This window comes from Trichechus manatus, unplaced genomic scaffold (genome assembly GCF_000243295.1).
Source record: "Trichechus manatus latirostris isolate Lorelei unplaced genomic scaffold, TriManLat1.0 scaffold00013, whole genome shotgun sequence".
NCBI classification, from domain to species: domain Eukaryota; kingdom Metazoa; phylum Chordata; class Mammalia; order Sirenia; family Trichechidae; genus Trichechus; species Trichechus manatus.
In genome coordinates, this window is record NW_004443949.1 from 11941715 (window position 1) to 11956429 (window position 14715).

General features: G+C 33.8%; 1 protein-coding gene across 1 annotated transcript; it reads left to right on the forward strand.

The window, feature by feature from the left end:
• The first annotated feature begins 7301 nt into the window (after nt 1-7301).
• Nucleotides 7302-13980, forward strand: SLITRK6 (SLIT and NTRK like family member 6). The gene is made up of 2 exons (XM_004371399.2): nt 7302-7843; nt 10241-13980. The coding sequence occupies exon 2, from the start codon at nt 10265-10267 to the stop codon at nt 12788-12790; it is 2526 nt and encodes an 841-aa protein (XP_004371456.1). The 5' UTR covers nt 7302-7843; nt 10241-10264; the 3' UTR covers nt 12791-13980.
• The last annotated feature ends 735 nt before the right edge of the window (nt 13981-14715 follow it).

Here is a 14715-nt window from a genome sequence, read left to right on the forward strand (position 1 = left end):
TTTATGTAGATGGGTAGGCAAGATATGAAATGTGTTTCTAATGTATTAAATACAGATTTCTTCCAAAGGAATAACTTTTTGCTTGGTATCTCAGTGAATTATTTATAACTTAAAGGGTCATTCAGTGAGTTACATAACACTTCCGAAAATGTAATATAGCAAAAATTTAATACTTTTTCTATTTTGTTTTGTTGCTTTTTAGCAACATTTTGCTTAGCAAAAAGCTAATGATATTCAGTGAAACCTGTCAGTAATGATTTGCTCACTTTCTTGTTTAATATTAATACTCCAGTGATGCCAGTAATAGTTCAGAAATGCATTTTTTACATTAATTCCACCGTTTTCAAGTCAAAAAATACGGAATAAATAATGAACTGACTCAAATGCTGACCTATGCACTTACATTTCTCAATAAATACGTGTATCTTACCAATTATTTTCTTTCTTTACACAACATAGATCCAGGAGTAACAAAGAGCTTTATTTCTATTTAAAAGGATATAAAAGCAAATTTTTAGTACTTAAATTAGCATATAAACTAATCAATCATAGGTTGCTTTTGACATCCTTTGAATTTACTTGTTATTTTGTATGAATCTCTTTTGATGGCTACAAAATATCAACCATGTTAAACATGTTGAATGAACTATTAGTGTTTCAGGTAGCATTTTCTTGAGTGTTAACTGTGCAAATGAAATTAAAAGTTATCACTTTCTACAATAGAGAAATATTATTATCTCCACAAAGATGATCTCAAGAATAGTAAACCAAGAATATATCTATTTAGGCATGATATGGACTGCCATGTGTTTGGACATTTTATTTAACTTAAAGGAATAGGTTGAACTGAGTGCAGTTAACATTTTTACAGTAAAATGATTAAACATCACAATTTTATAAGATTAAAACCATTAAAATAAATTTGCCTCTCTCAGGATACAGTGATAGGTGATGGGCAGTGGTAGTGGTGTACAAGTTCTGATTGGCATACGAAGACTTTTGGGAATTTAAAATGTTCTGCAGTTGATCTGCCTAGCAGATAGTCTGCCTATCATGCATATCTGATTTATTGGTATTTGTCTATCATTATTGTTAATTATCTAAACACAAAACAAATCACTCACACAGGTTGTGTTATAATAACTGCCATACATCAACATTTGGAAAGTTCCACGGAATCAAATTCTTTATTCTTAGTTTTCCATATTAATCTTAGGTCTTATGCTTTTGTTATGTGGGGATGGGGAATCTATCTATAGCCACTCCTGAAAACAAGTAAAGTAAATGTCCTAAAATTATGCATAGTGAAAACAAAGAACCTATCCAAATTTAATAATTATTTACTTGACTATTTTTAAAATTTTTTTTTTATGAGCAACACACTCTATAGAGTGTACTCCATGAAGGGTTGGGGGGGTCATGAAGTAGATATGACCTTTTCCTTCAAAGAATCTCTACAATTAAATAACTTACAGTCTAGCATTAGTCCTTAGAACTTGCATTCTTAACACATTGCTTTATCCATCATGGAAACATTTATCAATGTTTTTAGAATGCTTTTAGGATGCCTTTTATTTTATTGCTGTTAAATTTGCTTAGTCATCTATGTGAAGTAGGGATGATTATAAAATATCCAATATATTTTTAAGAAGATAGACAGCTCATAGTCCAAGCTTCCAAGAGCTAGTTTTTCTTTTGTTTTAAGTATTGTCAGGTCAAACAATGGTATCAGAGAGTTCCTTTGTATCAACAGACTTCAAATCACCAACAAAAAGTTTTATTGTAAAACTTCTCTTAGAATAAAGCAATTTCACTATTAGTATTATACCTGTGCTTTCAGATCAAAATAAGCATGCAGGAAACATAAGATTTAAAAAAAGTTAATTTTTCTATTACAGGTTTAGTGCAAAAGAAAAAAGGCAAGTTTCCTAAATGCCCATTTATATAAAACTTTATGAAATACTACATCTATCATATAAATTTCATCAAAGAACCACAGAGCTTTCATGGAGAGAAGATATTATGTATGATAAGCATATGTAAATGGCCTTCTCATTTCCAGGGATGTATAGTGCTAAAAGGTGGGAATATCTTTGGTTTTTTCTGATCCAAAAGTGATGTTCCCTTATTAAATGATATGTATTTTCAGAAACCAAATCCATTGCCATCTAGTTAATTCCAACTCATAGGGACCCTATAGGACAGAGTAGAGCTGCCCCTTAGGGTTTCCAAGAAGCACCTGGTGGATTCGAACTGCTGAGCTTTGGGTTAGCAGCCGCAATTCTTAACCACTAAGCCACAAGGGCAAGTTGGTTATGAAGATTGAGTGCCCACTCTAAGGACACCATAAGAAGTAATAATGGTAAAGTGTTGTGAGCTTCCCTTCACATGAGACATAAAGAGACCCCTAGGTTCAAGATTTGACAATCAATTTCAAGGCTTACTGTATAGCATGGAATTGTGGAAGATAAAAAGCAAGATTTATTATTATTATTATTTCCTATGAATGAGATTTGTATAAATAAGTCAAGTTATGTATTTCAGTTAGATTTTATCCCATGATTACTATTTTTCATTTTATAAAAACTATCATTTTCATATACAGTGGACAGGAAGAGAATCTAAAGTAATCAAAATTGAGTTGAGTTTAAGCATGGGGTTGTTAAGAAGTTTTATTTTTCTTACATTGTTCTGAATTTCCATTAGGGTTTTTATAATGAAACAAACATAAGTTTGTTTGTTTTTTAAGTACATACGTTTAAAAAAATGAGGTTAAAATGAGGCACATGGAGTAGGTCTTTATTAGTGTTTAAAATATTAGTGGATTGGAGTCTCTATAGATGGATAAATTTAGGTATTATTTGTAAATCTTTGTAATATTTTATTTTAGTAGAATTATCATGAGTTTAGAGTCTCTGGGTTGCACAAACGGTTAAGCACTCATCTGCTAACCCAAAGTTTAGTGGTTTGAGTCTGCCCAGAGGAGCCTTGGAAAAAAGGCCTGGTGATCTATTTCTGAAAAATCAGCCATCAAAAACCCTACAGAGCACAGTTCTACTCTGACACATATGAGGCTGGCATGAGTAGAAGTTGATTGGATGGCAACTGGTTTGTTTATTATCATTAATTTAACAGCAATCCAATGCAGGCAGAGTCCAGACTATTGACTATTTCTCAAGACTTTTGTTGAATATTACTTGTAATTATTTAAGTACTTAAAAAGTAACATTTATTTAGGATTATTTTGGAGGCTAATTTTTTCTTCAAAATATGAAACTACCAGTGAGTAATTAAAATCCATCTATAGTATCATTATCCCCAAAGGGTTTTATACTTTCTATCGTTAGAGTACTTATATATGCCCTAGTCTACACCACAGATGATACAAAGTCCTTTCTCTGCAAGCCTTCCAAATGCCCCAGTTGAAGTCAATCTGACTTATCTCTTCACTTCACCACTTTCAATGTGGTACTGAAAAAGATGGGCAGATACTCAGAGGTAAAACCAGTCTTACGTAGAATGAATAAATCTCTTTCATTGTTTTAATTGCGTTTGTTTTCTTTTCAATATACTTCTTAGACATACAATGTGCCATGGCAATCAGTGCTTACACTTTGTCTTTTCGTTCTGTTTGTTCCACATATGTTATCCAGTCCAAACTCATTCATGAAACATTCTTTCACCTGATCTTTATGGCCATTGAATATATAAGATGAATTTCCCTATCTATATAAGCAGAGGAGGGCAGACATTCCTGTCTCACATCCTGATTTTGAATGCACTGAACTGGCTTACATCATCTCTGCTTGCAATGATGGGTTCATTTCTTCTGAATGCCTAATATTCTGCAAAGTAATTAGAATGTGTTCGCATTTGTCCTTTAGAGATGTACACTGTGAAAAGCAGAGATTCTGATAAAAGTCACAATAACACACAGCTTCCAAGCTGTGATTAGAATTAATCCATTCAGTTTTAAAATCTTTTGCTATGGAGTCACTGGGGTGGGGGGTGGGGGTGGGAAACATAAATTTAGTAGAAAGACTAATCAAATCTATTGTTTATCATGATTGTGTAATAAATAATTTGATTACTAAAACACGGGGGAGATTACATTGAAGAAGCACTTTTTCATGAAATTGTTGGAAATTATAAATATTCTTCAAATAAATGTTGTCCAATGCATTCTCTTATAAACATTTTGGGAAGAATGATCTCATCACTGATTTAATGTAATAATCATGAAATTACTGTTAATAAAATCTAGAGAATAGTGAATTTTAAAAGTGCTTCTTGTTGTTAGTTGCTACCAAGTCAATTCCGACTCATGGTGACCCATATGTGCACAGTAGAACAGTTCCATAGAATTCGCAAGGTGGTAGGAAGCAGATTGCCAGACCTGACTTCAGAGATGCTTCTGGGTGGGTTTGAACCTCCATCCTTTTGGCAAGTAGTCAAGCACTTAAGCATTTGTGTCACTCAGGGACTCCTTAAACGTACTTAGTAATATATCATTTAGTTTCAGATAATGCTGAATAAGTTTTACAAATATTATCACTTTTAACTAAGTTAAAAGTTGCAGAATGCTCCTCAAGGGACAATTATTTTTGTAGCTTTTCTTCCTGTCCCAATCCAAAATTTGAAAAAAAAAAGAATAAATAAAGTATCTTTCCTCTGCCTTAAACCCATTGCCATCAAGTCAATTCCAATTCATAGTGACTCTGTAGTTGAGAGTAGAACTGCCCCATAGGGTTTCCAAGGCTGTAAATCTTGACTGAAACAGACTCCACATCTTTATCCTGCAGAGTTTCTGGTGGGTTTGAACTACCCACCTTTTGGCCAGTGGCTGAGAGCTTACTTAATTACTGTGCTACTAGGGCTCCTTACATTTCCTCTGCTTTAGTATTATATAATTAACTGATAATTTATTCATGGAATACAAATATGTAATATATGTTGTTGTTAGGTGCTGTTGATGTGATTCTGACTTGTAGCAATCCCATATACAACAGAACGAAACACTGCCTGGTTCTGTGCCATCCTCACAGTTGTTGCTGTGTTTGAGCCCATTGTTGCAGTCACTGTGTTTATCAATCTCATTGAGGGTCTTCCTCTTTTTCACCGACCCTCTGCTTTACCAAGTATGATGTCCTTCTCCAGGGACTGGTCTCTCCTGATAACATGTCTAAAGTTAGAGAGACAAAAGTTACATGAGACAAAATCTTGCCATTCTCGTTTCTAAGGAGCATCCTGGCTGTACTTCTTCCAAGACAGATTTGTTTGCTCTTCTGGCAGTCCATGGTATATTTCTTCACCAACACCATAATTCAAATGCATCAATTCTTCTTCAGTTTTCCTTACTCATTGTCCAGCTTTCACATGCTTATTAGGTGATTGAAAATACCATGGCGTGGGTCAGGAGCACCCTAGTTCTCAAGGTAACATCTTTGCTTTTTAACACTTTAAAGAGGTTTTTTGCAGCAGATTTGCCCAATGCAATATTATGTTTGATTTTTTGACCAATGCTTCCATGGGTGTTGATTGGTGATCCAAGTAAAATGAAATCCTTGACAACTTTAGTATTTTCTCGGTTTATCATGATGTTGCTTATGTAATATATAGGCAAAGCATTCAAGAGAAGTGCCTTCAGACTTCTGATATGTGCATATAATAAATAAAATAAACACATGCTCAATTTGGAGGAAATGGAAGAAAAGGTTAAACAAGCATAATTTAATTCTATTGGTCCCCCTGTAAGTTCAGACAAGTTTTCAGCAGAGACCTAATTTACAGACAATTTCTCCACTGGTTTTCCTTCTAAATCTAAAGCAATACATTTGGAAAAACATGTAAACAGAGTCAGAAGGGTAATTATTTTAGTTCCTTGTGTTTCCAGTGATTCATATCATTTTTTATTACTACCTGTCTAAGTCATTAGGTTTATGTAATTTAACTTAACTTGGCCCTCAGCTAACAGCAAACTGGGCCAAAGAGTAGTTCCTTATCTTCCCTCTGTTCTCTTTATTCTACCTTATCTTTAAACTCTTTCCCCAGCGTCTCATCTGTGTTACAATCTCTATTTCATCTTAAAATACCCGATGTCATGAAAATAAATATGGAACTCAAGGAACAGGAGAATATGCTAGAAAGGAAAGTAGATATGTTAAAAATTGTTTCAAAACATGTATAAAAAAGATATAAAAACTTTATGAATTTGAGCACATAATCAATAATTATACAATTATTATACAATAATAGTCTGATAATCTTCTATTTTTCTGATATAAACCACATAACATTCCCTTTAAAAAAAAAAGCATTTGCCGAAATGAGTCCTAATATTATATAGGCTGCTTCTAGAACATATAGGCAAGAGTGTTTCTATACATAGAGTGTTTCAAAATAAATGTATGATCGCATCTAATATATTCATTTCAGATGTGAAAGTGTTCAGGTACTTGGAGTGCTAAAAGGAATGATTTTTAAAACATAGGCCTTTTGGGAAATAAGGAATCTGACAGTTGAGAGTTTTATTAGTGATGATTCAGAAACTTTTAACAGCTGAAGAAATAGGCAGCTCTTTAAATATGGGGAAAATAATTCTGAGCTAGTACCATAAAAATAAGGATACTGTCATTTCTATGTATTTATTTTATTTACAAATATGCAATTCCTTATTTTTGAGAGTGATAAGCAGTATTCAGTTAATGAGAATCATGTTATAATTAAAGGCTCTTGAATATATTTTAAAATAATCATAGTTCTATTCCAAATAACTTAAAATAACTGCAAGAGAATCTCATCCTTAGTCTCATTATTTAACAGTAGCTCCAGGGAAAGAAATAACGAAGTATAAAACTTAGGGTCTCTGACACAAGGCTTTTACATTTTTTTAAAAAAAATTTAAAATGGGAATACAAACATACAAATGTTGCAAGAAAGTTGTACATGTTAACGTTGTAAAATTTAATTAATGCATAATTTCAACTATAAATACCAGTAAAAGAACCCCTGAAGCAACTATGCTACATGTGGAATGCTCACAGTTTTTCTCCACACATGTGTGCAAACAGCACTGTGTAAGATGAGATTTTAACATAATGCATTATTTAGCTTGTTATAATAGCAAAATATATTATTAAACATTTAAAACAATGTGTAATTATTTCCATCACAATTCCCTTGCATTATATTTGGTATTAAAAAGGAGAGGAAAGACCATTTTCAGAAAGAGGAGGAGTTGAACAGTCCCAAGGTGGAGCTGTCTCTTGCATTAAATGACACTGGGAGATTAAAGTGCTCTGATGGGGAAGGGCTTAAAGGCTGAGTCAAAAGCCAAGAAGTCTCTTTATTTACGCCTCCCTCCCAGCTCTTGGCAATCTGACTAATAGCAAACTGAGCTAACAAGAAAGACTAGAAAGGGAGTAAAGTGAACATTGCTGCAGCTTGGATCTACAACCTAAGAAAGCAAGAGTGATCAATTGCAACTCTGTTAAAGATCTTGTCTATTTACTGTGTTCAACAGCTTGCAAATGGTTAACTATATGCAGAAAAGTCAGCATAGCTGTGAAGTATGCCGTGAATTTTAATTGGGGGCGAAAAAAAGACCACTGCTTCAGGATGATCTAGTTATGCACTCTGCTTGAAATATTTTTAATGAAATGCAAGCGTTTTGTCTTTGACCGGAGAGTTTAACTTCAGGAAGCTACAGGACTTGCCAAAAAGTGATATTTGAGAAGAAAGTACGTGGTGGGTGGTGTTTTCTTTTTTAATAAAGAAACTGAACTGTTTTGACCAGCTCTTCCAGCTGTGTATTACAGATAACGTCAGGAAGTCTGCTTTACAGGTAAGATGAATGTTTCCAGGCTTTTCTTATCCCTATTTTTGCATTATCCTAAAGTGATGGAATTTATATGTTTGGCTTTTTTTAAAAATAACTTTGCATGAAGGGATATCTGATTTCAATCTTGCTCACTGGCATTGCAATGCTGGAGCAGATGCCTGTTTTCTCTGAGCAGCAGACATTTAGCCCAACAGCTGGCTGTAGAGCAGAACAGACATAAAAATATGCCACTGTATCTTTTACAATAGGCAGTTTGATATTGGAAATTAAATATGTGGGCTTTCTGAAGAAAAGATCACTTAAAAACGCCATTGCTGAATTTCAAACATCAGCTGAATTTCAAGAGTCTTTATAGTTGGTATGCTACTTTTATTATTTTCAGATTTGCAAATATGTATTTTCTGAAAATACATACAGTGACTTTTGTTCTCTTTAAAATTGTCTGAGATATTGCCAATATGATATCGCTCTTCATATTTGCATGTGTTCCTGAGAACATTAGAAAATGTTTTTTACCTGGGCCATTTTCAAGAGCGTAAATGTTTAAGACTTAAATGCATAAGATTAAAGAATAATAATAAAATGAATGAAGGGTAATCATCTGGGAATTATTTATCATTTTCTCAAGATGCTGTGCCTGGTGGAATTAATTATACTCTTTCTTGGTAATTGACGCAGAAGTACTTTTATTGTTTGGGGAAGTCAATCCACAAGTTGAAAACTTCAACTTCAAGATCCTTGATTCTAAGCACAACATTCAGATCTGTTTAAAATCAAACTCTTTCCCTATGGGAACGTTAAGTTGGATAAGTTTTCCTGTACATAAAGAGACACTATCTTGTTCTGTTTCTTTGGTTGCCTTTTGTCTTTAAGAAACTTGTACTATGCATGTTTTCAATAAAACAATGTATTTTCATGGAATGAAAGCTCGTTTTCAGGAATATTGACTGAACTCCGGGATATTTTACGTGATCGTGAATTTTAATTAGATTAAAAGTTACCGGTCACATTTCATCTGGAAAAATGAAAGTAGTTATCATTTCAAAAAGATGAATAGCCATAAGCTATGATGTTTGCTTCTCTTTCAATTTATTTTTTAGGAGGTTAAGGTACAACCTTTAAAGGTAGCCGGGAGAGTTAGGCACTGGTAGAGTTATATATATACAGTTACCTTTTCACTGCGGTAATTTTTAAGTTTTTCTTTTTTTTAAAAAAAACTGCTGTTTCAGGTGTATAATTTTTAAGCAGTTGGAATATGTGGTGGTGTTTTCTTGAGCTGTCATTTTTTTATTTATCACATTAGAGATATTCTTAAATATTCCATTATAATGCAGTTTGTTTTAGAGTTCATTGTTTGCATCTTTAAGCCTTATTATAAAGGAGATCAACCAGTCAATTATAGATGACATTCAGTGCCCTAAAGCCTGCTTTAAGACCACACCAGGAAGTCACTTGCTGGAAGTGTATATGAGACACTGTTTATTCTTTTATAATGGCCCAAGTAAGATGTGTGTTAAAGATCTTTTTTTTTCCTTTAGTTTTTATGATTTTACCTGATTCATAATGGAATTATAAAGCTACAGTAAATATCTTATCCACTTGAAATTCAATATAAAGTATGTCTAGGTGAAATTTGAATGGGTACTCTTAAGCATATACCTCTGATAATATTATGCTTCTATAAACTGGCTTAGACAACAGAATTAAAATGAACTTCTTTTATAGTATTCTTTATTAAATAATCAGAGGTATATTTTAATAAATAGATAAGTTAAAAATCATCTTTATTCAAAATCAAAACAAGTTACAACATAGATACTGTTATTAGATATCATGACACCCAGTTCAAAAATATAAATAAAGGAAATGTATATATACATGCATGCATGCATAGATACTTTGATACATACATACATTTCTAATTATCATTTTTATAGTCCCTACAGTTCTTTTTGTTTCTTACTAAAACCTACACTTCTGTCTCATACTGTATTTCTTAAACCTTAAATTCATTTATTTTAAGTTAAAAAATAATCAAGGTATTCTTAAATATATACTTTGCACCATATTATAGTACCCATGATACATTTAGCCAGCACCTTTCTCATCTATTGAAATGCAGGTTATTTGACACATGTAAACATTCATGATAATATTTTAAATTCTCCTTGACCTTGGTTTTGTATTTTGACTATGATGCAAGTTAAAAGTAGTCCAATTCCTAGCTGTCCTAGTATTAGAAAAAAAGAAAAGAAAATTTGGATGCAGTAAAGTATTCATATTTTCCTAGTATTGAATATTTTATTTTTAGAGGAATACTTATCCTTTTTTAAGTATCAGATTTATGTTCTCCCTGCTCCTGCCCACTAAAGCCCTTTGCTATCATATTTTATTTTACAGAATCGGATTCCATCACATGGCAACATGAAGCTGTGGGTTCATCTCTTATATTCAGCTCTCCTTGCCTGTGTATCTTCACAGTCTCAATCTCCAACGTCCTCAGCCAGAGGTTCTTGTGATTCTTTTTGCAAGTGTGAGGAAAAAGATGGCACAATGCTAATAAATTGTGAAGAAAAAGGTATCAAGAAGTTATCCCAAATTAGAGTGCCACCATCACGACCTTTCCACCTAAGTTTATTAAATAATAGCTTGACAATACTTCACAAAAATGACTTCTCTGGGCTTACCAACGCTATCTCCATCCACCTTGGATTTAACAACATTGCAGATATTGAGACTGGTGCATTTAAAGGCCTTGGCCTTCTTAAGCAACTTCATATCAATCACAATTCTTTAGAAATTCTTAAGGAGGACACCTTCCATGGACTGGAAAACCTGGAATTCCTACAAGCAGATAACAATTTTATCACAGTGATTGAACCAAGTGCCTTTGGCAAACTCAACAGACTTAAAGTGTTAATTTTAAATGACAATGCTATTGAGAGTCTTCCTCCAAACATATTTCGATTTGTTCCTTTAACCCACCTAGATCTTCGTGGAAATCAGTTGCAAACATTGCCTTATGTAGGGTTTTTAGAACACATTGGCCGAATATTGGATCTCCAATTAGAGGACAATAAATGGGCTTGCAACTGTGACTTACTGCAGCTAAAAATTTGGTTGGAAAACATGCCTCCACAGTCTATAATTGGTGATGTTGTATGCAACAGCCCTCCAGTTTTCAAAGGGAGCATACTAAGCCGACTAAAAAAGGAATCTATTTGCTCCACTCCACCGGTGTTCGAAGAACATGAGGATCCTTCAGGATCACTAAACCTGGCAGTAACATCTTCAATGAAAGACAGTCACATATCAACCAAGTCCACATTTCTGTTAAAACCACCCACTAAAGCACCAGGCTTGGTACCTTATATTACAAAGCCATCCACTCAACTTCCAGGATCCTACTGTCCTATTCCTTGTAACTGTAAAGTACTATCCCCATCAGGTCTTCTAATACACTGTCAAGAGCACAATATTGAAAATTTATCAGATCTAAAACCTCCTCCAAAAAATCCTAGAAAGCTTATTCTAGCAGGGAATATTATTCATACGTTAATGAAATCTGATCTAGAGGAATATTTCACTTTGGAGATGCTTCACTTGGGAAACAATCGTATTGAGGTTCTTGAAGAAGGATCATTTATGAATCTAACAAGATTACAAAAGCTGTATCTAAATGGTAATCATCTGACTAAATTAAGTAGAGGCATGTTCCTTGGACTCCACAATCTCGAGTACTTATATCTTGAATACAATGCTATTAAGGAAATACTACCAGGAACCTTTAACCCTATGCTTAAACTTAAAGTCCTCTATTTAAACAACAACCTCCTACAAGTTTTACCACCACATATTTTTTCAGGAATTCCTCTAACTAGGATAAATCTTAAAACAAACCAGTTTTCTCACCTACCTGTAAGTAACATCTTGGATGATCTTGATTTACTAACCCAGATTGAGCTTGAAGACAACCCCTGGGACTGCTCCTGTGACCTGGTTGGATTGCAGCAATGGATACAAAAATTAAGCAAAAACACAGTGACAGATGACATCGTCTGTGCTTCCCCAGGACATCTCGACAAAAAGGAATTAAAAGCTCTAAATAGTGAACTCCTTTGCCCAGGTTTAGTAAATAATCCATCCCTGCCAAGTCAGCCTAGTTACAAAGTGGTCACTACTCCCACAACCACCACCAATACAGGCGACACCATTTTAAGATCTCTTACCGATGCTGTACCACTATCTGTTTTAATATTAGGACTGCTGATTGTGTTCATAACTATAGTGTTCTGTGCTGCAGGAATAGTGGTTCTAGTTCTCCACCGCAGGAGAAGATACAAAAAGAAACACGTAAACGAGCAAATGAGAGACAACAGTCCTGTGCACCTTCAGTATAGCATGTATGGCCATAAAACAACTCACCACATGACTGAAAGACCCAGTGCATCACTCTATGAGCAACATATGGTGAGCCCCATGGTTCACGTCTATAGAAGTCCATCCTTTGGTCCAAAGCATTTGGAAGATGAAGAAGAAAGGAATGAGAAAGACGGAAGTGATGCAAAACATCTCCAAAGAAGTCTTTTGGAACGGGAAAAACATTCACCGCTCACAGGATCAAATATGAAATACAAAACCACAGATCAATCGACTGAATTTTTGTCCTTCCAGGATGCCAGTTCTTTATACAGGAACATTTTAGAGAAAGAAAGAGAACTTCAGCAACTGGGAATCACAGAGTATCTAAGGAAAAACATCACTCAGCTCCAGCCTGATATGGAGGTACATTATCCTGGAGCCCATGAAGAGTTAAAATTAATGGAGACACTAATGTACTCAAGACCAAGGAAAGTATTAGTGGAACAGACTAAAAATGAGTATTTTGAGCTCAAAGCTAACTTACATGCTGAACCTGACTATTTAGAAGTCCTGGAGCAACAAACATAGACGAAGGGTGAGGGCTTTCGCAGAAATGCTGTCATTCTGTCTTAAGTCCAAACCTTGTAAATAAGTGCCTTACATGACTGTGTCATCAATCAGAACTTAAGCACAGCAGTAATCCTATGGGGAAAAAAAGAAGAAAAAGAAACTCAGGGATCACTGGGAGAAGCCATTGCGTTATCTTCAGGCAATTTAGTCTGTCCCCTATAAAAAAAAATCCTTGTAGGTTTATCATCCAAGGATTATAGTAATAGCTCTCCATATATTGAGCGTTTCACAGAAGTCCTCTTGCACATTTAAAAGGGTTGAACAGTTAAACAATTTTTGTTTTCTGGAATTATTTTTACCGGTGGATTAAATAAAATTGGATTTCATTGCTTAAAAATATAACTGTATATGTAGTTATACTATGTAAAGGATATATTGTTTATACAAGAAATATATATGTACTGCAAAAGTGTACATTGTCAATTACACTTAATTTTCAATAAATGCAAAAGGACCTGTAATTTGATAATTACGAATAGTAACTGTAAAGAAGGAAACTATAGTTATTTATGCTCTGAGTGGACTAAAATTTTGAACATTTGAAGATTACACAAATGCCACTGCTATGCTTTCTTAATTTAAAATGAGCAAAACTGATGACTGGTCCAGGTGGAATAAATAAGCAACTGTTTTTATTTTTTCTGCCCGTTTTGTGTAGACAATCCTATTGTCAATGCTGCTGTGAGATAAGGTATATTATCTGTGCTCAAACTTTGTTAATCCTTGGGATATTATAAACATGCTACTGAGATTCAGCTGTAAATATAACTAGTGCACATATTACGTTTGGTTCATTTCATAGCATTAATCCTTTGTAAATCTGAATGACCATGGTAGACATAAGTTTCTTGTGGCAAGTAATTCACAGGTGTTAATCAAATAGGAAAAACTATTACTGTATTTTTATTGATGTATATTGATATTTGCCATAAATTTGTAGCAAAAAGGCACTTCTAGGGTAAGTGATTTAAGTTGCCCCAAGAGTGGACAATGTAGCTTTATTTTACAAGAAAGTATCGCTAGATTTCTATGAACTATTTATTCTGTACAGTTTTGTATATTTTTGGCTCACAAAAGTTATCATTCTTGGGTGCCTTTCAAGAAAATTAAAAATACTGCTCACTACAATAAAACTAAAATGAAAACTCCTTTTTAAATGTTCCTTCTTCAATTAGTCTGACCTGTGATTCTATCAAGTCGAGATTAACACACCCCCACACACCCACACCCACAATAAAACAAAACAAAGCTTCTGTTTGTTGTCATGCACACAGAAGCATCTTGTTCACAGTGTGCAAAAAGGCCATTCAATTTCTGGGTAGGATTGATACAGAGCCAAAGTAAAAGTCCTACTATCAGTTCTTCTATTCAAGGAAATAGGCTGCCCACTCAATACAAATGGAAATGATTTTTTTTTTTTTCTGGTTACAGAATAAACCATACAACAGATTTTCACAAGGCAAAATATAATTGATCAAGGTGATCTATTATTTTTTTTTTCTGAACACCGTGCAGACCTGTGTACAGATTAAGGCAGGAACACATTTCCTGTAAGAAAGCATTTTATTTAATTCACTTCACACATTTTTGTCATTCCTGAATATTCCATCAAATTTTTGGTTCTCAGGACTTAACACTCTGTACTACTTGCAAATCATATATTATTTTTGACCTTGAGTAAAGAACCATCTTTTTGATAAAAAAAAGTAGGTGCCTGAGGTACGTAATATGAATGCTAATTATAAGCCTACTATTAAATCGTATCACCAGGTTTCTCTTTAATTCATTGTATATATTAACAGAAAATAATTGGGAATTATGTATCAAAGGGTTCACTGATAAATTATTCTATAAATTTCCAAAGTTTGGAAGGAAAAGGTGGG

Coding starts and splice junctions, on each gene's coding strand:
- SLITRK6 (XM_004371399.2), top strand. CDS start 10,265: ATGAAGCTGTGGGTTCATCTCTTATATTCAGCTCTCCTTGCCTGTGTA.